Here is a 25858-nt window from a genome sequence, read left to right on the forward strand (position 1 = left end):
AAGGACTTTAACAGCTACAGACAAATTCCATACTGGTATAAGCACCAATATGTTCACTGCTTTATTAAGCTCATCTAAAATAAAAAATGTATTCTAAACTGAACAGGTCTCAGATAAAAAAAAAAAATCCATGTTTTGGACAGGCAGTATTTGCAACTAAGAAACTGTACACAAGAGTGCAGCTACTGGAAGAATAATCGGTCCACAATGACAAGAAAACAGCATTTTGTTGTTTCTCCTTCCCCTTCAATGGCTGCTGACTTAGAATTTGCATGATGAAAATTTTTTTCTGAAGAAAAAAACCAGAGCTCCCATGGGGGCAGCCTTAGTTGCCTCCCATGTAGAACTGGCTTTTCTTGGAGCAGATTATCCCATTTATTATTATTCATATTTTTAAAAAGAAAGAAAATTCTTTACCTACTCAGCCCAATAATGATGTAGGAGGGAGTGAATCATAAAAAAATAAAATAGAAAAAAAGCCCTCTTGCTTGCTACTTTTGCGAGCAAACCTGCTCAATTCAGATCAAGGCCAGCAAATTTGTCCTTTTGTGCTTTTCCTCCTCTTTGATGGAGGCCAGTACCAGACACTGCTCTGCCCCAGGTTCTTTCACTACATTGACAAAGAAAGGGCAGACTTCTGATAGAGACGAAATGATGTGTGCTAATAAAAGAAAATAGAATTTGTCTGGTCTGGAGGAACCAGTTTGTCACCAGGACTTTGGTATCAGTAAATAAAAATACAAACCTTTATGCAAACCAGCAGGATTTTAACCAGTGTGAAAATAACTAAGCTACTGTCCTCTTTCAAAAACTATGTTTGCATTCAGTCACCCCAGACAGCAGGAAAACCAATTGTTCCTTAAAATGTTATAAAAGTCTGTGCAGACACTGTTGGTACCCAGAGATTTCACAGCATGTAGGCTTCTAATTGCCTCTCCTTCCTCTCCGCAGATGAAGGCATCTGGAACGTTTATTGCTAGTACACCTTACTGGGGAATATATTAGTTTGTAAAATAGAGACAGATTACAAAGAAAACTGCTGAATGCGTACAATGTCTTGACGTAACTTTTTACAAGTAGCCTTACTGTGAGCACACTCCACTCGTAGAACATGTTTATTATTTTGCAATATAGGTCATATTCAGAGCCTTGAAGAGCTGCATAGGTGACCTACAGCGGCTTCCTCAATAAGATCATTGATCTGCAAGCTCCAGCATTATATTCCTTTTTTCCTCTTTTTAATTTCAAGTTTTAGTCTTTTCTCACACACAGTGCAATAATTTCTGGAACAAACTCAAGCCACTCTGCACATAGGCTTAATACTAATTAAATTACAGCATCCCATATAGACCTTCTTTATTTGCAGAAGACTATAAACAAAGTTTGCATTTGCTGGGACAAGAATAGTCTCATGGAAAAACATAATAAACTTCTGTTCTCTAATCTCCACAGCATACCAGGAACATCACATTCCCTCCATCCATCACTTCCAACCTAAAAGTCTTTTTTAGGATGGGTTTTTCATAGGATGAAACTCCTCTCAGATCAGGTGTCTTGTTTCTCTACCATATAATATTCTTAACCCCATCCAACCATAATTTATCTGGCACTATCAAACTGAATGAAATCTGTTTATCTTTGCAAACAATTTTCCAAGTGTGCCAGAACACGTCTGGACAATATGAAGATACTGAAAGTGTTCCCGACCCACCACATGGCAGAAGAGCAGCATGTTTCTGGTCAGCAGCTTGGGATAACTAAAAACATGGTAAGCAAGGGGTAAGCAAGGAACTAGGGGTGACAAAAGTTGGTGCAGCAGGAAGAGAAGGATAGGGCTACAAATGAGAGATTATGTAGTAGCAAGACTGCGGGGGCTGTTGAAAGCAGAGGGTACACAACCTAATGTAGTTGTTAATGACCAGCTTATTTAAATTGTCCTTTCTAATAGCAGACAGTACTGAAATATTAGGCAGGTTTCTACCAAGCACATTCTATACTTATTAAAATGCTTAGTATATTTATATATACATTGCAAGCGGAACTGAACGAGGACAATGGTTCACCTAGCTTGGAGATGTCACCAAGGTTAAGTCAGCCTATGCTCTGCGTCAAAACCGCTTCCATAAAGAAAAAAAGATGGGTCACTGGCATAGGAGACTCCCTTCTGAAGGGAACAGAAGGCCCAATATGCAGACGGGACCCTCTTCTTCAGGAGGTCTGCTGTCTCCCTGGGGCTCAAGTTAAAGATGTGAAGAGCAAGCTTCCTATCCTGGTATAGCCCTCATATTATTATCCATTCTTGATTTTTCAGGTAGGCAGCGATTAAGTTGCAACAAGAAGCCTGAGGGCAATCAGGAGAGACTTCAGGGTCTTGGGATGACTGGTGAAGGGATCAGGAGCACAAGTAGTGTTTGCCTCTATCCCTCCAGCTGCAGGGAATGATGAGGGAAGAGGATGACCCAGCAGGTCAATACCTGGCTCCAAGCCTAGTGTCACTGGCAGAATTTGGGGGTTTTTGATCATGGGTTGGTCTACATGGCATTAGGCCTGCTGGCAACAGATGGGGTACACTTGTCTCAAAGAGGGAAAAGGATCTTTGCAGAGGAGTTAGCAGGGCTCACACTGAAAGAGCTCTAAACTAGATTTGAAGGGGAAAAGGGATAAAACCAGGCTTACTAGAGACAAGCCTCAGGGCGGCACACCAATGTTTGAGAGACAGCATGCTAGTGACATTCTTCAGTCTGCTGTCTCAGTGGAGGCGGGGGATGGAGATCCATGAGGCAGCAAAGACACAAGGGTTATTGATGTGTTAGAAATGACAAAAGTGCCTGAGAATGGTCACGTAGGAATCAGGGCTTCTCCCTGCAAAATGGTGGCAGGATCAACAGATCAACTGAAGTGCAGCTACACCGATGCATGCAGCATGGGCAATAAACAGGAAGAGCTGGAAGCCACTGTGCAGCAGAAAAACTATGATATAATTGCCATCACAGAAATGCAGTGGGATGACTCGCAGAACTGCAGTGCTGCAATGGGTGGCTACAAACTCTTCAGAAGAGATAGGCAAGGAAGGAGAAGCAGTGGGGTGGTCCTGTATGTCAGGGAGTGTTTTGTTTGTGTTTTTGATGATGGTGATGACAGGGTTGAGTGTTTATGGGTAAGAATCAGGGGGAAGGCCAACAAGGCAGATGTCATGGTGGGAGTCTGTTATAGATGCACTAAACAGGATGAAGAGGCAAACAAAATATTCTATAAGCAGTTAGAAGTCTCACAATCACTAGCCTTTGTTCTCATGGGGGACTTCAACTTACCAGATGTCTGCTGGAAATACAATACAGCAGAGAGAAAACAGTCTAGGAGGTTCCTGGAGCAAGTGGAGAACTTCCTGACACAGCTGGTGAGGCAGCCAGAAAGAACTTTTAGTGATAGTTGCTAATTGTGGTGGAATATGGTTGCCCAATGCTGTTATATGCAGTCAGAATGCTGTTATGCAGTCTATAAGCTATAATAGATGGACTAGAAGTCAGATCCTCCACTGTATTTAAACAGCAAAGAGTCTTAAAGGATGTTGGTACAAATACCTGGTGGTCTTACGTAGGCTAGCATAAGGTATTAAGAAGCCTGATGAAAATGAGACAAAACAGCAGGGTCTGTAAAGACAAGCTATCTGAGTAAGATTAGGCTTGTAAGAGGTAATTAATTAGCAACTATCACTAAAAGTTCTTTCTGTTCCTCTGACCCACCTCCTACAGTCAGGTCCCAGACACCTTGTGAGTAGGGGCTTGGAGAGAGCAGGTCTGCAAAGTAAGAGTAGCTGCTCTGGAGCTGGGATACACCCCTCATGACAAAGTATCCATGGAGAAATGAGTACTACTTTTAAACGTCTTCATGACCCTGCATGCAACGTGAAGTGAGTAATAACAAAAAGCATGCATCTAGTCAGTTCTATCTATCCCTTCCCCCAACACACAGGTCGAGAATGCATAATCCAGTTGGTTTATGTCAAACAGGACATGAATCCCTGGGAAGCAGTCCAAGTCAGCACATTCAGTTGAGGCTGAAAAAGCAAAGCCTCCATTCCCAGATCTGTCCCTGATTTGGGGCAGATTACTACCAAGCGTCCCTGTCTATCAAGGGGGATAAAGATATTAAGATTCTCTGTAAAGTACTTTGTGATCTGTTGATGGAAAGCACTTGTTTATATATCCTGTATAAATATATATATACTCAGCATTTTAAAACACTTTTAAAAATAAAAAGAGCACAGCATAAAACCAAATCTTGTTTCAGCTAAATTGCTGCTGTACAGGTAGTTTCTTTCTGACATTCCCAAAGAAAACCCGCATATTCACATGCACAACATGAACGCACATGGCAGAGTGCCACAGGAGACCTCAATGGAATAATTCATTAAAAAACAAACAAAAAACTGAAAGTACATGCCAAATTGAACAAGCAACGCTTGTTGCACATCATTTAAACTACTAAGGGGAACTACAAAACTTGCAATTTGACTGAAGGATTAAACAGCATTTGACCAGGAACTTAGTGTACTACACAGTGAATACAAACCACTTAAAGGCTTGCGGCTTCAGTGAACTTGGGCATCTCTAAGTTTCTGCTTGGCCACAGGTTTTTTAACTTGACCAACTTGAATCTAAAGCAAGAACACTTTAGGCTTCAGAGAAAAGCCCCTAAAGGGAATAGGAGATTAAACAAACGTCCTTCTCATGGAGTCGTATGTAACATTGCGGGTCACTAAAAGACAGGCAGAATTCCCTGAGTTTCAAGAACAAACAGGTTACACTTTTCTAGCAAGTTCAGTGACTCCTGAATGCACAAGATTTCATAAGTGTGTCCACATGGTCGATTGTTTTTTGGCAGGGCAAATTAACCCTTGCTGAGCCCAGTACTGCAGCAGCTACACTACTTCCAGCTGTAACTGAGCTCTGCATTTAAAGCTAACCTGATTGCAATCAGGTATCACATTCCTTGTGACTGACCGAACCACTGGGTTCTCTGTTTTTCAGCTTCCTTCAGTGGATCTTGCAACAGTAAACTATGACCATTAAAACCACTTGGTTTAAATTATCTCACAACCCTTTTAACTTAAGCCAAGTTAACAAAGATGCTCCTCTCTTTCCACAGGTGGGTGGTCTCTACTGAAAAAGCAGCTCCTCTTTTGCCACATGCCCCCACTCTGGGATGAAGTATCCACTCCCTTCATGCTAACAACAATCCTATTCCAATATTTAATGAAAAGTACTTTGGGTTTGCTAATTATAGCCAGTAATCCCACCTACTATTGGACAGTAAGCAGCACAAGTTTCCAGCAGGATTTCTGTTACTGAACAACTGCATAAGCATATGAAAAATTAGTTAGTTTGTTTTCAAACATCTGACAGAATATGATTCAGCCCTGAATACCAACTATATTAAAAAAAATGCATCACAGGAGTTTAACTGTCATGCTGATTTTCAACTCAGAGTGTTGTTACTGTACAAGGAAAAGAGGCTTTAAAAAAAATTAAAGCTTGCAGAATACAAAAAGGATTTTGTCTCTGGAACTGAAAGGCATGCCCAATCAGAATGGGTCTCTAAGTTGTATCAACTTGTTAATAAACGTACATGTCCTGGTTCTGGCAAGGATAGAGTTAATTTCACGAGGAGCCAGGACAGGTGAGCCAAGCTGGCTGAGGGCTATTCCATACCATGTGACATCATGCTCACCATCAAAGGGGGCTAGGCGGGCAGGGGTGGGCTTGGCATGGCTCCGGGACAGGATCGGTAAATCGGTAAATCGTACTCTGTTATCACCCATCGTTAATATCTGTTATCAGCACTGTCGTTGATTGTTTCCCCTCTCCCTCGCTGTCCCAGTAACCTGCCCTTATCCCAACCCTCGAGGCTTTGCCCTTGTTTTTCCGTTCTCCTCCCCATCCCACCGGGGGAGGGGTGAGCGAGCGGCGCGTGGCACTTAGCTGCCGGCTGGGGCTAAACCACATCAGTACAACAAAAAGAGAATATTACAAATAATTTGATCTAATTTGGAATACAGATAGGGAGTTTTGAAAGCATTTCGGAAAAAACCTTGCTATTTTTTTACTACATTCAACTAAATCAACTATATGAAGTGGTAAGTTACAGATCGGTCATGGACTATGATGGAAATAATTCTTTAAAAGTGTGCCCATATACCAGATATCAATGGAAAACCTCAAGCTCATTAAAAGAGCTCTCACTGGAGCATGAGAGCATATGAGTTCAAAAAACAACACTTATGAAGATTTAACTTTAAAATGCTCCACAACCAGTCTACTTGGTATCATAGTTTGAAAAATGTTTAAAATTAAGTGTTGAAAACTGTTCAGCCTCTTACTTTGTTTTATAGTCTCTACCTAACATTTCTGTTGCCTTGATTTAGGCTGGCCACTGCAGGAAGCTGTGTGTCTATCTATAAAAAGATAATAAATGAGAACACTCAACACCATTATAAATCCTTCAAGGCCAAGTACATATATTCTATAAAACACGAGTGGTGGTAAGTAGAGAGGATAAGTCATACCACATAACTTCATATGCCTTGAAGTGAGGTGTGAGCGAAACCAAAGCTCCCATCACAGTCAGCGGAATCATGATCAATCCCACCTCCAGACTGATAGGACTTCTCTCAAATGCCTTTTCTTGAACGTGATTGCTGTCTACAGGTGCCTGTTTTCCACCGATACAGGTAAATCCTATTCCGAGAGCAACATTTTCCCATTTATGATGTTCAAATTAAGCATACTTACAAATATTACCATCTTTGAATGGTGTAGGAAGCAATAGGCTCGCTACAATCAAAATGCAAAGGTTTGACACTTATTTTCAATGCTGCTGCTGAATAAGATATCCAAGTTTGTACTAAAAGTTACTGATTTACTGTAGTGGTTACTGCAGCATATTGATAGTCTAGTCTTCCACAAACAGACCAAAAAAATGCATATTGTTCCACCCCACAAGATCTTGTGAAACTACTTTTCCAACCACTACAAGTGTTTTATTAGCTCCACTTCTTCCAACATTTTTGTAAAATCAAATTACAACACTGAACTACTTTTCACACAAATGCCATGAACTAAAGCTATGAATGACCAAATAATACATAGCTTCCTTTTCTGCAAGCCTGAACCTCTCCATCATGTGTTATTAATAGCTAACATGCAAGTAAGTTGTGTCATCTGCACACATCTGTTTTTTACAGATAAATATTGAACAAAAGTTCAGTTGAAAACCAGTTGAGGAAGACAACAATCAAGGACTACTCTGGGGCAACTGAAATTAAGGTCAGATTCATAAATCAGTAAGGGGCAGAGAACAAAAAAAAAAAAAAAACAAAAACAACACCCAAACCAAAAAACCCCAAACCCATTCCCACTTTAAAAAAAAGGCATAGAACAGTCATCCGAGAAGTGGCCACAGTGCCTGACTCCCCTACCCACAGCAACACAACACAGACTGACAAAGCAATTGGTGCACAAACTAAACCAAAGGCTAATCTGTCCTTCCCCCAATAGAGAAAAAAAAGAAGGTATTTGTATCTACATTTAAAAATACACTGATACATTAAAAACAAAGGTAAATGAACACTCTGATTTCAGAAAAGCTTGCCTATTCATCAAGTAAAAAAAACCAAACCACAACACACACACAAATCAATATTAAATCATCTATTGATACTTTTGCCCTCACTACTGAAAATGAGGAAAAAAACTTAGGAAAAAAGTGAACTGCTTTATCTACTTCTTACGTAAAAACCCAAGAGCCCAGGATCTACTCAAAGTTAAGGATAATTTCAGCAACTGCCACAAGCTACATCTTTTAACTCAAATTTCTCCTAACAACCAAAATCATCTAAGGAATAATAGATATTGGTCTTCTGCACAGGACTCATCTACACAATGAATTAACTGTAGACATTTGATCCTTTTGCTAACAATCTTCTGAACGTTCTTGTTCCAGAATTAGGAGTACATTGTTCCAATCTAACTTAATCCACTTAATCCATTTGGAGTGAGACACACTTGTACCATCAAAGCTAGATGGAATCGAGATACTTAATTCTGAAATTGCAATCTAAGACCGAGTCATCTGGGTTTAGATTATAGCTTCCTTCATTGTTTGAATGGATAATTCCCTGGGTGTTTGAAGATGCCTAGTTTTCCTAGTCTGAAGAAACAAATCTCTTGCATTCACCAAATTAAGAGCCAAAAATTTGCCATCCCTCTGCTTAAATTCTCTAAGGTCAATCTGACATACACACAAAGTGCATCTATTACACTGACAGGACTTAAGAGTTCTTCATAAAACCCAAGCTTTCTTTATAAAAACAAGTTTTATAAATTGAGCATGCTAGTTTATGTGGCCAGCAAGCAGGAAAAGGCAGAAAGAGGAAGCAAAGTGTAGGTTGCTTCTGTAGCTTACTTGTCAGTGGACTTCAAGGAGGGGGGGCAAAGTCCAGACTTATGGTGAACCTCAGATGATTTCTAAAATCTGATTTATTGGGTAGCAGGAACTGTAGGCAGTAGCTCAGCACAAGCACACTTAAAGCAGAGAGCAATTAAAGAGGAAGTCCAGCTCTCTATCACACCCTCTCATGCTCCTGTCTTCCCAAACCAGGACTCCACATCCATACTTTGTCTTTATTCTCCACCCCAAAAATTAGAGCCCAGCCCACTGACCTCCATTCTCATAAGGTGATTAGTGGAAACTGCATGTGAGGAGGTACCCGAACAGAAGCGTAAGCGTCTCCATAGAGACAGTTACCCATTGTGAGTGACTGCTTGTATATGGGACTTCATTTGGTGGTTTGTATCATCACCTCCACATAGAAAATTACTTTCAACATACCACCCACAAGCAGTTTCTTTGATTGCCACCAAACTCTATCATACATAATAAACATAGTTTACTTGCAGGAGTCAACACTCAAATGTTTTGACAAACCTGTTGATCACTAGAGTTGTACGTGCTCAGTACACATTTAAGAAGTATCGCTATAAAAGCTGGGAATCATCACATCTCCTCCATTTATGTACTGTTATTTAGAAACCAGGTGGAGGGGTCACTACATAAATTCAGGAAATTAGACCACTGGTCTAGGCATATTTCACTGGAGCTTTGAAGTTTCAAGGACAGGCAGGAGTTTCAAAAACTGTGTCTCCTCACATACCAAATAAGCTACAAGACACCCAACACAGTGCTTTAGATTAGGCACCACAATTTGGTAACCTGAACTTTTGTCATTAAGGCTCCTCGATACTAAGCACTCAAGTAAATTACCGGATCTAACCCGGAGAGTCATACAAAATCAATATAAAAAGAAGGTCAGGAATAAGTATGATGCTTTAAGTTTATAACCTGCCTTATTTCAGGCAAACTGAGTTACAGAGCTACTGTAATCTGCAAATTATCATTTCTGTTCTAGCAATACTGTGTATTAATTTAGTTTGCATGTCTTCTAAACTAAAGCAGTTTCAGAAAAGCTATTTACGTCAAGATTTATACTACCTGAAAAAAGAGTGAAAAAGGCTTACGAAGGACACAGTTCATTTTGGTCAATACAGAATATAATGGTAAGAGCTATTTTTGAGTAACAACTCTGCAGGTGCACTTACCTCACAATGACTGAGAGGTAAGTCATTACCTCTCAATAACTTTGAGAGTTATTCTACAAATCAGCAAGCCCTAGAGATATGATATTATTGCTCTCCATTTGTGAATCTGAATTTAAAAATATTTTTTACAGATTGGGATCACCAAATGGAATTCTAACATTTCAACTTCTGATTTGAAAGTTGGTGTAAATACTAGCTAACAGTTACATTCTCCCTTAGTTTTGTAACTTAAAAAATTCAAACATCTCCAGTATTTTAGTTTTGACACTAATAGCTACACTTACATGTAATAATGGTCATGAAGTAGACTTTTTTTAAAGACTTACAAGGCTTCTCTTAAAACTTTAGTTTTAACAGCCTAAGTAGAACAAGAAGATGTATTATTTATAATATATGATTACTCTAAGGCAAAGAAACCTACGATTATTTTCTGAGACAGATAACAGAAGAAATTAACTGTACTGTTTTAAGTGAGCTTTCTGTAATATAGTTTTTTGTCATACAGACAATTTAAAGTTCCCTTTCAGATGATAAGCAGTTTACAAATACAACTCTAAAAGAAGTCTTTGCTCTTTAGTTAATACCTTTACCTGAATCTTCCTATTTTGATGTAAATTAGTCACTACCACCAGACTAAGGGAAGAGATAAAGCCAAGAAACATCCCGTGAAATAAATTGCTTTTTTGCTACTAAAAAATAGCAACATTTTTGTGTTTCACTTCAACATAAACAAGGCAATCCTGAATACTGCAGTACTACAACAGCAGTACCCCTGAGATTATCTAGTTTTATCACCTCTGAGTTACTTGAGGGAAGCCAGTGGAAATGCCATAACAGTAAATTGTTGATTAGCTCACGCTAATCCCTGATGTAGCATGGCAACCATGACACAAAATTTGCTTCATATTATTGGTGAAGAGCTATTACTGAAACTATTCACAACTACAGACCCTTTATACTTGCACCTGAGAGACACAGTTATCAAGTAGAGATTACAATTGCACTTCTTTTGATTTAGTTAATTAGTATAGAATGAAGATTTGACTACAAGATACAGCTTAAAAATAAAATTACTGCTGTAACACATGAATGAGCAGGACAAAAAGCATGCGCATGTACACAAACACAGAGAGGTTTAGTAACTACGAGAAATAGGAAACAGGATTATATTGAGATTTCTGCCATGCTGTTACCTCCTCCCTGACCTCTAAACTAGGTTCTATTTTAACCTCATCTATAAGAATGCCTGACAGCTGAAAACTACTTCTAATCTCATTTGCTACTTTCATCTTTCATTGGTACTTACTTCTCTTCATTCGAGGTTGTTCACTATTCTTTACAATCTTACTACAATTATTTAATAGATAAGTATAGAGCTAAAGGGCACTAAAAATAGTGTTTCCAGAAGTTCTATTATTGGTTTTTAGCTAAGATTATCTTCTTTGGCCTTGTATTTAACTCTCAGTATTTTTTGACTGAACCCAAATAGGGTTTTTTAGGATTTCCACACACTATTGAAATACAGCCATCCTTTCCTTATCCGTAAGTGGATTAGTTGGTTGGAGCTTACACGGTGTAGCTGCCTGCAGTGCTGTTCCCTGCACGTGTGAGGCACGCACTTGCATCAAAACCTGTCTTTCACTATAGCATGCCTCCTTTCTAAACAAGGCTTTTGAGTATAGCTTCCGAAGATCCATGAACCATATATAACCTTACAGTTTAAGCCTCCATGCCCTGCATTTTTCATGTTTTCTCACCTTATCCCTCCATTATTCCAGGTAAATAAGAGATGATTGTAAACAGGATCTGTCTTTCTGCACACATCAGACAAAAGTCCAAACTCCTAGACGAGGTTAAATAGTTGGTTTCTATTTGGTCCGTAACAGTAAAGCATTTGTAAAGTGAAAAGTAGTAATATCTGATCTACTTGTATCCACTGGTTTTCAATCAGTGTTCATGCAGTGGTAACCATCTGAAGCCAACCAATAAAAAACTTTTTCCTGTCTTCAGAATAGCCTTGAAGCATCATCACATCAAAACTGACAGTCTCACATCTGCCTCAACTACCTATTTGCAATATAGTTTTGCAGTGTTTTAAGTAATTAGATTTCTTTTTAAAGAGTAAAACAGCAACTTTATTTCACCTATTTTCTAGTGCATTTAAAAATAATAATAAAACATTCAGAAAGGTTGGAAGAAAATCCGTCTCTGCTTATACAGTCATTGTAAGGTTCTGTGGCTAACCACAGTTCTCACCTAGTGGAATTTTAGCACTGTAGAGTCCAAACATTTGACTGTTTCATGTTACATTGGTTTTCAGTTCTGGTGTATGCTTTAAACTTCCCACTTCCTTCTTCAGGACATTAAGCAAAGTTCTAGAACTATCCAAAATCTTCATATAAGCAGCTTCAGTTTCAGCAAGAATTTTATCGAGCTCATTCCGTGAAGCTACTTTTTGGGCCAGGTTTTCACATACACACTCCAGTTGTTCATTGAGGACTTGTATTTCATGCTGGAGTTTATTTTTCTCCTCTTCTGCTTGCTGGATTTGTTTGTTTAGCTCTTCTTTTTGCATACACAAGTCTTCAATGCATTTCACTAGCTCATTATTGTAACACTGAAGAACAGCTCCCTGCTGAGTCATCCTTCACTCCTCTCCCTGAGCTCTGCCACTACTCCCTCAAGTCCCCTCTCAGCAACAGCCTTCTGCACTCTAAAAAAAAAAAAAAGACAACAAAAACACATAAAGAAAATTTCTGTAAGTTATCATGAAAAATGGTAAGCTAGTACAGGCACAACCAGAGGGAAAGACGCTCTGTTTAAGGCTAACATGCTAGTTCCGAGCTGTGCCACATCTCTTCCCTTTTCAGGGACAGGGCAGGACAAAATTGGGCATCTACGCTGCACCTTTACTGAAAGCTGCTCTCTCCTATGATACCCTCATAGCAATGCTCAATTCTGGTATCAAAAAATTTCTACTATATTTTATAATATCTTAATACTAATCTGAATAGATGATACTTTGTACCTCAGACTTCGAGGGCTTGATCAGAAATAACCACAGGACCCTTTCCCAGGAGAAGGCTTAGCAGTCACCACCAGCAGCGGCATCCGCGTGGCCTCTGATGAAAGGCACCTTCCTCGCAAACTGAGCGCCAGGCATCCACTTCACAGAGCCCGGGGCCACCTGAAGCAAACCGACCGGGCGCTGCTGGCTGCTCACGGACGGGATGACAATTTCACGCGTGTGCCAAGACGCGGCGGAGCTCGCCAAACGCGGCCGTTAGCGCCCCTCACCCGCCGCCCCCCCCCCCCCCCCGCCCCGGGCGGCGGTTTCACCGCGCCCGGGCCGTTCTGCCGCCAGCGCCTCGCTCCCTCAGCGGCCGGGGCTGCGGCAGCCTGGCGGCGTTTCTTCAGAGGCCGGGAGCAGAGCCCCAGCACCGCAGGTCGGGAGAAAAACCGGCGCCGCCGGCAGGGCAGAGCAGTGCCCGAACCGCGCGGCCGCCGCCTCCCCAGGGACATTTTAACAACCTCTTCACCGCCGAGCGCTCCCTCGCAGAAGACAAGCCGTACACAAAATGGCTCCTGCCTATACATCAAGTCCCCGGGCGGAAGGGGAGGAGGGGGTAGGTAAGAGGAGACCTTCCCTTTCCTATCTTGCAGCCGGGCGTCGCTCCCCTCGCCCCGCCACTTCTCTCGCAATTCCCCCTATTGCCCCCACCTGCCTGGCGTTCCCGCCCTGTCGGCTCCTAGCGAGAAAGCCGGCTGCCCCGCCGCGGCCCGGCTCCGTCTCGGTCTGGCCGCGCGGCGAAGCGAGGCGCGGCGCTGCCGGCAGCGCGGCCCCCGGGCGGTGGGATCTCCCCTCGGCCAATCAACCGGGCGCGCCCAGCCAACGGCTGCCCCGACCGGCAGTGCCTCGGAGCAGCTGGGTGAGAGGTCACGGAAATACCCGAACGTTTCCGAACGCGGCGCCACCCTGACGGGAGCGTGAAAACATCTCTACGGAAAAACCCGATGTTTTCCGAAGACAGGTAGTGTTCGGAAGAGGAGGACGAGGCGGGCCGGCGGGTGGGAGGAGGAAGGAGGGAGGAGAGTTACGGAATAAGCCGATGTTTGCCGAAGGGAGAAATTGAAGGGCGTTGGGCTTGGCGAAGGCAGCCGATGTTTCCCGAAGGCAGAGTCGCCCGAGAGCAAAGGGGACAGAGGGGACGGAGCGTGTCGGAAACAGCCGAAAAGAGCCGACGTTAACCGAGCGCGGCGTCGCCCCAGTTTCCCGGATGTAGTTGGAGGAGCGGCGGCGGTGGCGGCGGGCGCAGCGGGGGGAGGAGGCGGCCGCGGCGGCAGCAGCAGCAGCAACGGCGACGGCGGCGGAGTCCGTGCTCCCGGAGTGTCTCAGCGCGCGCGGGGCCGAGTTGCTGGCGTCTCCCCTCTCGCTGTGCGCGGAGGAGATGGGCCCGTGAGCGCTGCTCCCAGCCGAGCTGCCTGAGCCGCCCCCTCCCTCCCTTCCCCCCTCCCTGCCCCCGGTCGGCGGCGAGGCGGAGCGCTGCCTCCCCCTCCTCCCCCCTCGGCGCCTGTGGCCCGGCCGCGGCCGTCCCCTCCTGGTCCCCTCACACTCAGACACACAGGCCGGGCATTGATGGTAATGTATGCGAGGAAACAGCAGAGACTCAGTGATGGGTAAATCCCTTCCTCCTCCTCTGGCCCCTGGCCCCGCGGGGTCTCCCCCTCCCCTCCGCCATGTTTGGGCCCCCTTCCCCGGCGGCCGGTAACGGTTGTTCGCTAACGTCTCTCTCTTTCTCTCGCTTTCTCTTTAGCTGTCACGACCGCAGGGGGGACTCGCAGCCCTACCAGGTACCTCAAGCGCCGGCCGCTAGGCCCAGGAGGAGGAGCAGGGGAGGAGAAGGGGGGGGGAGCTACTCCAGCGGAGGCTTCGGCGGCCGCCGCAGGCCGCGGTGCAATAGGCGCCTCGGTTCCGTGCCTCGGCGCCGTTTCGGACCCGGGAGGAGCGCGGGGGGGGGGGTGGCGGCGGCCGCCCGCGGAGGGAACGGGGCGCCGGCGCTCTTCTGAGGCCTGCGGGGCCGGGGCGAGGAGGAGAGGCCTAGTGCGACCCGTGTAAGGCTTAGGCCTAGGAGTCGGGGAGGGTAGGCTAAAGGGGGCGGGAGAGCCAGCCGAGGTCACTTGCAGTGGAGTGGAGATCCAGGGGGAGGTGAGTGTTTTCCTTTTAAAAACAAAAGGCATTTTGTTCTTCCCCCTACCCCCCTCCCCAAGTCCTTTCTTCTCCCCAAAACTGTTGCTGTGGACTGCAACCTGAGCAGGGCATGGGTTTAGAGCCTGAATAATTGGGGTTGCCAGTAATGCTTAATTTCTGCAGTTGCCAGCTGCTAGGCATGTTCAGAAAACATGAAACCCTTAAGCTGCTGACAATAACTTCAATTTTTGTAAGGTGGATACTGTGTTCCTCTGCTGCGTCTACTGAAAAAAACAAGTCTTATGGTGTGAATCTGGGGAACACCATATATTGTGATACTGCTCTCCTTGGGGCACAGAATTGAACTGTTTTATTAGGTTTCTGGGTATTTGTATCACTGTGAAGTGTAATCTGACAGTCCAAGGCAGCTGTCAGTGACAGTTCATGTAAATGTAAACATTTGCCACTCAGAAGCTCACACTGCAAAATCAAGCAGGTCAGAGCGAGGCAAAACATGTAATTTGCGGTAAATACTTCAAAACGAATCCTCACATTACATGTTTTGGGCCCCCAGAATTCTAGGGTTTTTTGCTACCTCTGCTACAGGGTTGCTAGTAGTGAAAAAAACCTTGCAGAAATTCAAGGTAGTGATAAAACTGAGTGGCCTTGCCTACAGTGTGGAGAACATATTCAAAGTTTACACTGATTCATTGTAACTTTCTGTTTATATTCTTAATACCAAGTGGAGACTTGTGCTTTTCCCAAAAGTGCAGAAGTACCCATTTACTGCTGAAAGTGTGTAGTCTGTTAGTGAAAAGATAGAGAAATTAGGTTTTTCTTAACAGCAAGTGTTATGTTGGGTATAATAGTGGGAGAAAATGGTTTGAGTTTTAATTACAGAACTTGTTGCTTTAATGTAGGTAATTAAAATTAGAAAGGCTAAAGCTGATTGTTTAAATAGGAAATGAAAATTAATTAACTTGTAAAAGTGTTTTAGAAAGATATCTAAAATTTAGAAATAACATTTTTTATATCAATTCTTTAACTTCATATTTAACGTAAATGCCTGTTGTCTTGTGATCTGTTACAGGCTCTTAAGTACTCATCCAAGAGTCACCCCGGTGGTGGTGATCACCGTCATGACAAGATGCGAGACACCACAGATCCTTCACCACCAAATAAAATGTTGCGGCGCTCTGATAGCCCTGAAAACAAATACGGTGACAACACAGGGCACAGTAAAGCAAAAAGTGTGCATACTCACAGAGTTAGAGAGAGGGATGGTGGTGAGTTATCTTTAATTAACCTTTATTTAAGCAATTACTGATTTCTCATAAATATTAAAATTTAGCCATTATCACTCAGGTGATGAGAGTGTTACATTAAATGTGCCTTGTACTGTGCTTGGAAGACTGCAGTGAAACCAAAGTGCAAGTTTTTCTTTGGAAGCAATCATTTAGGCATTGTAACACCTATTAATTTTCTTATTTTTACAGGTATGGTAGTTTTTCTTATAACCACAAAGATTAAATAAACTTACCTTTTTTTTTTTTTAACTGGTATGTCTCACTCACTTTAGACATACTTCAACATTTGATAACATGAAATAATTTTCTGGATTTTTCAGTAACTAAATATTAGCTTTTTTAGAGACTTTTTAGAATAACTTTGTGTATTATGGTGATATGCTGTGTAGTTATGTGCTTCATAGACTAAACCCTATAAGAAATGAGGAAAAAAAAACTTCTTTATATTTAGCTGCTGTGTAGAAGAACTCTTAACAATCAGAGAATGATAATCAAAGGTAGCACTTACTAGAACCTTTCTTGGCAGGAGCTGAGAGAAGAATGTTCACAGCCAAGTCAGCCTCCTGTGTTTTTACAGGGTATTATAGACAGTAGTACTATACCCAATATCTTTTCCTAGAACAAGGAAAGAGTAGGGTTTTCCTTTTAATAAAAAATGGTAACAGTTGCAGTTTAGAAAGCCGCGGTTACTGACTGAATTTGGAAGCGTGTTTTCTAAGTACTGTATTTGGTCTCTGTATCAAGTTATAAAGTGAAGTATTCAAGTAGAGAACTTAGAGCTTTAAATCAGTGCTTTTTTGTTCCATATAAAGTTAACTTGTGATGTACAGATATATTTATTACTGCACTACTGTAACTTTTTACACTAGTTAACGTAAAACAAAGAAAGTATCTGTAAGTACCTTTTAGGAAATACTAGTTCCACACCACAAATGTGTTTATGGTACCTGAGTGTTCTTACAATTCCTATTTGTTTTTCCTTCTTTGGATTAATATAGAGGCTCTGTAGACCACTGGTAATGTGATAGGATTGTGTAGAAGGATTATAAAAAAAGGCATCTTTTGTTAGTACACTGATTTTCATTGTATCTGGTCATACTTGAAAGTATAGTAATCTCAGAATTAAACGTATGTGCAAGGCCAGTAGACTGCTATTCTGTGCTACTTTTCAGGATGCAGAGATGTCCTCTCTTATTTCCTGGTCACCTGTCCAAAGATACTCGTCCTACATACACTTGCAATTCTGCTTAGTTTTGCTACAGTCGGTAATTCTTTCAGCTTCAGTGGAGCTACATTTAGAAGAGTTATGCATATATGAAAACATCTGGAGGATGAGGCTCTATATGGGGAGCGTATTTGCTTATTTGTGTGTTGGAATTGTTTTTAAGATAGGAAAGACATTCTGAAGTTCTCAGTGAGTTCAGCTGGATTTAATAGTTGGGGAATGACCTGAAGCATGGATGTATACAGTAACAATGACGGAAAATGAATTATTTGTGGCTTTGTAAGTGGAAGGAACACCATCTCACAGTACCTTCTCCTTTCCCAAGCTGTTAAGAGAGTGGAGAATTTTCTCTACTCTGATCCAAAAGTGGTCCTTTGCACATCGCATGTTAATAGACTAGGAGAAGGAAGTAGTCTTCAACAGTCTGATGGAAACTACTAATTTTAAAAGATGAACATTTGTACTATTGAATGGAAATAAGTGATCCTTTTTTTCTGTTGTTAGTAAGGTTGGTTTGGCCCCAATTTCAGCTTTTAAAAATATATTAAAACCAGCAAAAGTTATGTTAAATCCTGTGCATTGAATGTAATAAACCAAAGCTGAGCAGATTAGAACAGGAAGATATCAGCTTTGTCTTTGATTTACTGAATCTTTCTGTCAGTATGAATTGAAGGTAGGTGTTAGAATATAGGTGAAATGCTGTGATTTTATGGACACTTGCATATTGTTAATATGCAAAAAAGACATAGTCTAATAATTTACCATGTTCCCTGTCTGTTGAATTACAGTGATGTACTGTTACTGATACAGTATTCCCTTAGTTTTGCAATTACAGACATACAGTGGGGAAAAAAGAAAAAACAAAATTGCTAAAATTTTTCACTAAGTCCTAATATGACTGAAGAGTATTAATTGTCTTTGATGCTACTGTAGTTTTCTGGCTTGTTTTCTTTTCTTTTTACAAAAAAAGTTGTTGCTGGGGTTTTTTTTGTTGTTGTTGTAATTGTTGTGCATTTCATTATTTTAAAATCAGTGGTGCTTGATTTGGAGCTACTACAAAGGTGTTATTGCCTTCCTACGATCTAGCTGAACTTAATAAAACAAACCTCATTAAAAAATATCCAGTATTTATTTCCCCAAATGGCATTAAAGTCCCAAACAATCTCTTTATCTCATCCCTTAGAAAACAAAACAGAACAAAATTCTGGAGAATTACTACTGAACATGAAGCTGAATTAACCTCATCTCTCCCTTTCAAGTCAATGTTTAAAAAGCTGCTCCTATGTATCTGTTAGTGATTTTTGCTCTGAAGTGAAACAGGAAGATTTGCTGGTGTAGCGTGCTGATACTTGGAACCCATTTAGTCATGACTGGTTCACTTTTTTGTGGTAAGGGCAACTGGCTGAATGTCATTTAAAGATTTAAGTGTACATGTGTAAAGTATACATGTGTACAAGTAGAAAGAGCTATAATTAAATTGATTGAAAACTAATAACTCAAAAATGGTAGAACCTCCTCCTGTGAATACCTTTGGTACCTGTATAAAGGTATTTGTTGTTACAGCTTGTTTTTGTAATACTTATTGGTAGAATCTCTTGTGTTTGTAGAACTGTAATCCATAGTGAGAAATTCAATTGCTTTCGATTAAGGTTTCAAAACGTGTGTTATGGGTAAGCCCTCCATACTGATACAGTGCAAACAAAGCATTTTTCGAAGTTGCTTACTGCATGGTTTCTGTGGAGAGAGACTACAGAGACGATCATTGCTCTGGCGAGAGACTTCCAAGTTTACCTTGGACTGAACACGGTAGAGTACCCGCAAGTTTTTGTCACGTCCCTGGTTTCCAAAGAGTACTTGTATATCCAGCATATCAGAAAACTGCAATAACTTTGTTCTTGCTTTCAGGTCCTTGTGTGTGGGGACATTGTCTCTGTCTGCAAGTGTTTAAAACATAATGAACAGCTACCCCCCTCAGTGCATCTCTCATTTATAGGTCAGCTGTTATAGGCCAGTGTGGAGTTCGAAGAGATTAGGGGATCTTAGGAGACCAACTCAAGTGTGAAGTTCCTTAGCAGTAACAAATAGGGACTTAACGCTAGTATTGTTTACAGGAAATAGAACTACGAAGGGCCTTCTAGATGTGGAAAAGTGTTTCCATTGTAGAAAAAAAGGAAGTACAAAGATTCAAGGGCTCTCATGCTTGAGGATGGACGGACAGAGAGCACAGATGATCCTTGTAGGTCTTTTTAAATGCATAAATGAGGTGATATTTGTGTACAGAAAAGAAAACAAAGAGATCAGATAAGTAGGGTAGCTTTGGGAATGTTGGATATATATGTATTGTTTAGGAGTAAAAATTGCAAGATGCAACCCTTGGTAAAAAAGGGAAAAGGATGTTTCTAGTTAAATACATGGAGCAGCATGACTAAGATACATTGTGCAAAAAAAGTTCAGTTAAGCTATGTGTACTCAGTTGTTTCTTACTGTGAAGATGATACTGAGTGTTTTGTTACATTTATGTTTAAGAGACTTTGAAAATGTATGTTTGCTTCATGCCATGATCTGAGTTGTTTAATTTACCATTATTGACTGTAATCCAGTTCTAAGATTCAAAATTCTACTGCTATTAGAGACTGAATGGAATATTTAAAATCATTGCTTCCTAGTTCTATTGAAATAGTGGTGTCATGAAGTATTGGCTTGCTTTGTTTCGAGTAGTTCCTGAAGTTCAGAGTCCTCATAGCAAAGGGAGAGCTACTAGCCAGAAACAAAGTGGTAGCTATTCTTTCCTGTCTTAGCAACCCTTGCAGCAGAGGAGGACAAGAGGCTAACTGCTGATTAAATTAGTGTGATCAATGACCAGCAGTCAGAAATAAACGTGGCATTAGGGCAGGTACAAGAGAGTGGAAGCTGCCTGGGCGATGTGCATTGGAAAGAGGAAATTACAGGGTAGGCGAAAAGAGGGAAGTCTGAGAGTTGTGGAGCGTAGCAAAGGGTTGAGGAAGAAGCCAGAAAAGATTCTATCTATTTAGTTAGTAATAACTGCTGTTAATGTTAAAGTGATTATTCATTACTATGAAAACAGTTTCCTCACTGTAACTGTGTGGTCAAAGCTAGGATGAGAGAAGTGTGATGACAAATGAGAGTAGGCTTTCCATGAAACATGCTTTGAAAAGACACATGCATGCGTGCACACACCCCCACACACACTGCCCCCCAATATCCAAGCGTAAAAGGTGATTCACTCCTATATTCCTTGAATGTTAGCTGTTTGGATGGCTCTAAAGGAGGTGGGTTTGGGTGTTGGTTTTTTGGGGGGTTTTTTTGGGTTTTTTGGGTTTTTTTATGATAAATACAGTGGCTTCCATGACCATTCACCTCTTAGAACCTTTTCTCTGGATTTAAAAAAAAAAAAAAAGGAAAAACTAGATTTCTGTGGTCTTCTAGTTTTGATAAAAGCTTTTTTTCAAGTCCCACTAGTACCTTCAGTTGGGGGGAGTTAATTTTAAGTTTGCTTTAAAAGTTTAGAAGTTTTAGATAGAAAGTAGCTTTATATTTACTCAGCATATTTGGTGATGTTTCTGAAGTGAGTTTTTGCTGGTTCAGTTGTATAATGCCTTTTTTTTTTACTCTGCTGTGAAGATCTCTAATACAAAAGAAATTGGAAAGTATGTGATCATAGAATCACAGTAAAGGATATAACTTGTGTATGTAATATTTAAATTTTAAGGTTAAGAAAGTTAATATTCAAAATTGCTTTTGAAAAGTAGCTGCAAAACTTGCTTTTAAAAAGCACAGGATGGAAGATACAAAAACTTAATTTTATATTACTGATATTAGTAAAGAATTGTGATATTAATATGATCGTATTAAATGCTGTGTTTCTTTCCATGAAGTTCAAGTATCTGGTCTAGGTTGTGAGAGTAAAGACGTATTAATGGGAGACTTCAACCAAAGTGGAAGCTGCAGCAAATGGCAATAAGCAGTGCGGTTTGTTTGTAACCTATTGCTGCATCCACTTCCCAAAATCCATTGCTGTTAGGAATTTGATGTTGGGAACTTCCAATTTCACTTACTATTCTTACTTTCTTCTCTTTGCTAGTATATAAAATACAGATTGGTAAATAGGTCCTCTGATGGTTTCCCTTTACAGTTGATCTGTTTAAGGAAATACCTATCCTTAAGTGTTTTAAGAACTCACAAACTTAGTTTTTTGGATTGTAAGTGTAATATGTTCAAGTCAGTCTAATAGCTAGAACTGGTAAGCTTTTGTATGTAAGCTTGTTTTATGTTTTGGAAAAGGGGAAAATACCAGCTGTGCACAAGATGTGTTAAATTTACTTATCTTTGGTACATTAAGCTAATCATAAGGGAATTATTTTTACTTAGCATCATGCTTTCTTAATGTATGCTTCTAGCCTCTCACTTTGCAGAAATGTGACAGAAATACAGCCTATTAAACTTGTACTTTTGGGTTGCTTTTCTGAAGGTGAAAAGAAGTGATGAAAACTGTTAGTTTCTGAGCTTCCTGCTGCTAGGCCATAGTAAAGATAGCAATTTATAAATTATGTAGTTTTTTTTAATTGGGATTACTCTGTATTCTCTAATGGCCCCTGATTAAAGTTAGTTCCTGAACCACTGTTTGGGACACGGCTGCTTTCTAAGAAGAAAAATAATTATTTATTGACAGTTTAAATTTGTTTTCCCTGCTGTTTCTACCTGTTCTCTATAAAGAATTGAGTAAGCCGAGTATCATTAAAACTATGCAGAATTTGGAAGGGAAAACTCTGCCTCTGTTCCTTTGTTTTGGCTGGGAGAGGAGGTGATGCTGTAATAACTTTTTTGTGGGAAATAGTAATTTAATGGCATCCAGCTTGCAGTGTTAGCCATATTTGTTTATGAAGTCAGGCTTTTATACAATTTCATAGGCACTTCCAGGGAAAAACCTCTCAATATACAGAGAAATTATTCTTTATATAGTTCTTCAGTAAGGAAAAAAATTGAACTGGCAATGAAAGGCAGTTTTCAATTCAACACTGATGCTTGTAGGCTTGTGCTTTGTCAGTAGTTTGTTGTAGTGTAAAAATGAATCCTTTCTGGACGTAAACCTAGTGCTTGAGAGAAGCATTTCTTTATATTGAGTAAGATTGTTATTCTCTTAATGTTTTCTCTTGAATTATGAAGGGGTCACCGAACTTTGTTGTACTTGACTGCAGGTGTTCCCTGCTGTAACTCCAGTATTAGAAAATTCTGTTTACTTTCTTGAAGACCTTTAACAGACTTCCTAGCTTTTAACAATAAAACTACCCTAGAAAAAAGCATATAAGTTCACTAGCTGTTCCTTTATCCCAATAATATTTTGCTAGTAGTAAAAGAATACTGTTTAGTTCTAGGCTTCCTTTGCTTGTTTTACACATTTTGTGCAGGTTTGCTTTTTTACTAAAGTAGTGTGGTTCTCCATTTGAAAGCACTAGCCTAATCATACAGGGAATTCATGTCTAGATTTTGACATGAACCTGTATCCCTTCAGTACTTTTGCCTATTAAAAAATACTAACCACAGCAATTGTGACTTACCAAATTTTTGCTGACTATTTTATTCCTTTTGTGAAATCGACTTTCTGCCTGCAGTTGCATGCACAGGGTGTAATGTTAGAATTATATTGTAGGATAAAATTTTTTAATTGAAATTTTTGTTGGAATTGCATCAATTTCTGAAGTGTAAACTTCTGAAATAAATTGCTGATCTTGTAAATTTTAAACACTTTCTAAATTATTCAAAAACATCTCTTGAATCTGATATTCACCTATTTTCCTGCTGCAGAAAGTTTTTTTTCTCAGACCTTCAACAGAAAAAAAACCCAACAACCAACAAACCAAAACCACACAGTGAAATAGCCTGGAATTCTCTCTCCTACATACACTTTTGCATCCCTCCTTTTCGTCTGGGGCAGTGTTTAATTTTTCTCCCTGCTTTCAAGTTTGTGAAGCAAGATGCATGTTTTAAGGCACAAATTAATTGTACTTGCCTACTGACTCCCACAGCAGAATATTGCTGCAGACTCCCGCAGCAATATTCAAGAGTAATGTCCAGTTGGAAAGTCTGTCCTCCAAGGTTCTGGAAAGGGAGATACATTTTCGAGCAGACAACTGATGAGAGACCTCACTATTCACTCTTTTTATCAGATGGGTGAAGAGATGTCTGGGAAGCTTTTGCAGCCTTGACTTACGTTTCCATGCATGGAGCAATGTTATATCCTGTTTGAAAGGAATGGAGAACAAGAGCCCTGAAGACCTTTGTTGACTAGGCCCCCTATTATTTTGGGATACTCATGCTGTTCCTTGCTGTGACTACTGTAATGAGAAGACTTGCAAAGTTTAATGTTGTATTTTTTTCTGTCTCAATTTTAAAACATAACTTACTTTGTTTCTACAGCAGAGGTATGATAAAAATGTTAATATCCTGCTTTTGTCATCACTCAAAAAAAGAAATGTGATGCAGTATTAAAGTGCTTCATGACAAGAGCAAGGCAGTCAGAAATAAGAACAATTAGTTTCCAGAGCTAAATTCCCAGTGTCTGAGGGGCAGCAGGAGTCTTCAGGTCTTTTTGCTGTCTAAACTTTTGTCATTACTTTTCTTAATACATGTCAGCTAACTTCTCTGACCTGCTATCTTGGGTAGACATGAAATCGGTGATTCTTAGCCACTAAGTGAAATATTTTGAGATCTTTAACTAAGAAAACATTGTTTACATTGTATGTTTTATGGATCAAACACTGGTAACTGATAGATCCCGAAAGCATAAAACTTGTGATCATCAAATGAGCTAACTTTTTGTTTTTTAAATGTGCATAGATTTGCTCTTGGACCTAAGCAATAAATTTTTTTTATCTACAAGGAAGAAATCATAGGATCATTTATACACTATCAGTAGTTTGAGACTGAATGGCAAATAATAAAACCTGTTCGCTAGTACAGAGTTAGCCAAGTTACGCAAAAGCAAAAATGCCGATTAGTCTACAGGACAATGTAAAAGTGGTCCGGTGTGTAGAAAGTTACAGGGAAGGAGATTACAGGAAGGAGAGTAAGACTTTACAGAAAGTAGATACTGTGCAGACTGATGACTCTTAAAACAGACATGAAACTCATACACAATTAAGAACGTAAATACTGAGTGCAGCATTAGCCAGAAAAGATACATGATCAGAGGAATATCAAGTAGGACTAGAGAGATTACCTCTTAGTGCTAATGTGACAGCTGCTGGAACACGGTCTCTGTTTTGATTCTCACAGTTCAGACAGTATGCAAAACTGCAGATTTTCAGAGAAGAGGCAAGAAAATGACTGCAATTGAAACTCATGCATTGGAAGGAGACACTTGAAGATCTCTTGGTATAGTTACAAAGAAAACATTAAGGGTTTATTTGATTAATAATTACAGGAAAAAGAAATGTCATACTTACGAGTTCTTGAATGTCGCAAACAAAGGTGCAAGATCCAGTTAGTTTAACCTAAATATTCAGTAAATAGAAAGTTGGCACAATTTTTAATGTTGTTAGTAACAATTGGAGTGATTTATTGTGATGATTTTTGGAGGGGTGGAAGTTTTGCAACTGGATGACTTAAAGACATTTTTCTAAGGTTTATTTCATGCAGAAAGTTGAACTAGTTGATCAGAGGTCCACTGAGAGATAAAACAGTTTAAATGTTGTAGATTAGTGGACTTCAAATTGAAAGGGATTAAAAATTGTTAATTAACTTTGCAAGTAGCATTGCCGTGATAACTTTTTTCCCCCAAGTGGTCGGTCTTGGCTCATGGCATATGAGGATTATGAACCTGTGAATGTATTTTATATTGCATTGTAGGATTTTCAGTCATTGAGAATATGTTGTTTTGAGGGCTGCTCTGGTGTCAGGTAGATCTGTGATGGATTTATTGGCAGTAGAATTCAGTATTTGCAGGTGCCTGGTGTACTGGTACAGTTTTAAGTTTTGTGTGTTTTATCAGCGCATACTTTTTTTTAGGAACAGTTATCCTAAAAAGTCTTTTTAGGATTTAATATAATCTAGATGATCTGATCTCTGAAATTTCTTACTGTCTAAATTGTTCAGAATTTATCTGTAGTTCAGTACAATTTTTGCCAGACTTAATATGTAGCATGTATTTCTTCAAAGATGATTGCACGCTTCCACTTTAATGCAGACTTCTGATGGGTTTTACTGATGTATATGTTTACCAGATTAGATTCTGATTTGTTGGCCATAACTGCACAGCTTCATCTAGTTGGACGGTATCTTGAGTATCTTGAAACTGCTTTGCTGTTCTGGATTTGCAGAATTTACGTATGACAGAATATAAATTTCTTCTTTTCTTTGCCAGAAGAACTTGTTACAGAAAGGTTAACATGGTTCTCACGTGCTTTTCTATGGTTTATAAGGCCTTTACCTTCCCCCCTCACCACTTCCCAGCATACATTTGATT

The 25858-nt window shown here is 40.3% G+C and overlaps 2 protein-coding genes across 10 annotated transcripts in view; one reads left to right on the forward strand and one right to left on the reverse strand.

Annotated features, from left to right (window-relative positions):
- Nucleotides 1-10668: 10668 nt before the first annotated feature.
- Nucleotides 10669-13566, reverse strand: LOC104629495 (microtubule nucleation factor SSNA1). 6 transcript variants are annotated; one of them, XM_075746426.1, is made up of 3 exons: nt 13382-13485; nt 12685-12843; nt 10669-12369 (listed from the first exon to the last, which is right to left on the reverse strand). In XM_075746426.1, the coding sequence occupies exon 3, from the start codon at nt 12298-12300 to the stop codon at nt 11956-11958; it is 345 nt and encodes a 114-aa protein (XP_075602541.1). In that variant the 5' UTR covers nt 12301-12369; nt 12685-12843; nt 13382-13485; the 3' UTR covers nt 10669-11955. The 6 variants fall into 6 exon arrangements, with proteins under 6 accessions (XP_075602541.1, XP_075602540.1, XP_075602542.1 ...); XM_075746425.1 differs by having other exon boundaries at nt 13378-13485; XM_075746427.1 differs by lacking the exon at nt 13382-13485 and adding an exon at nt 13188-13325.
- Nucleotides 13564-25858, forward strand: part of WAC (WW domain containing adaptor with coiled-coil) — a 62568-nt gene continuing 50273 nt past the window's right edge. The window contains exons 1-3 of one of the 4 annotated variants that reach the window (XM_075746422.1): nt 13564-13687; nt 14471-14507; nt 15935-16130. In XM_075746422.1, the coding sequence (XP_075602537.1) occupies nt 13671-13687; nt 14471-14507; nt 15935-16130 (250 nt within the window). In that variant the 5' untranslated portion in view covers nt 13564-13670. Of the gene's footprint in view, nt 13688-13942; nt 14334-14470; nt 14508-15934; nt 16131-25858 lie in introns of those variants that run through there. The other 3 variants (XM_075746421.1, XM_075746420.1, XM_075746423.1) reach the window with 3 other exon arrangements.

The sequence above is a fragment of the Balearica regulorum genome, chromosome 2, assembly GCF_011004875.1.
Source record: "Balearica regulorum gibbericeps isolate bBalReg1 chromosome 2, bBalReg1.pri, whole genome shotgun sequence".
Taxonomy (NCBI): domain Eukaryota; kingdom Metazoa; phylum Chordata; class Aves; order Gruiformes; family Gruidae; genus Balearica; species Balearica regulorum.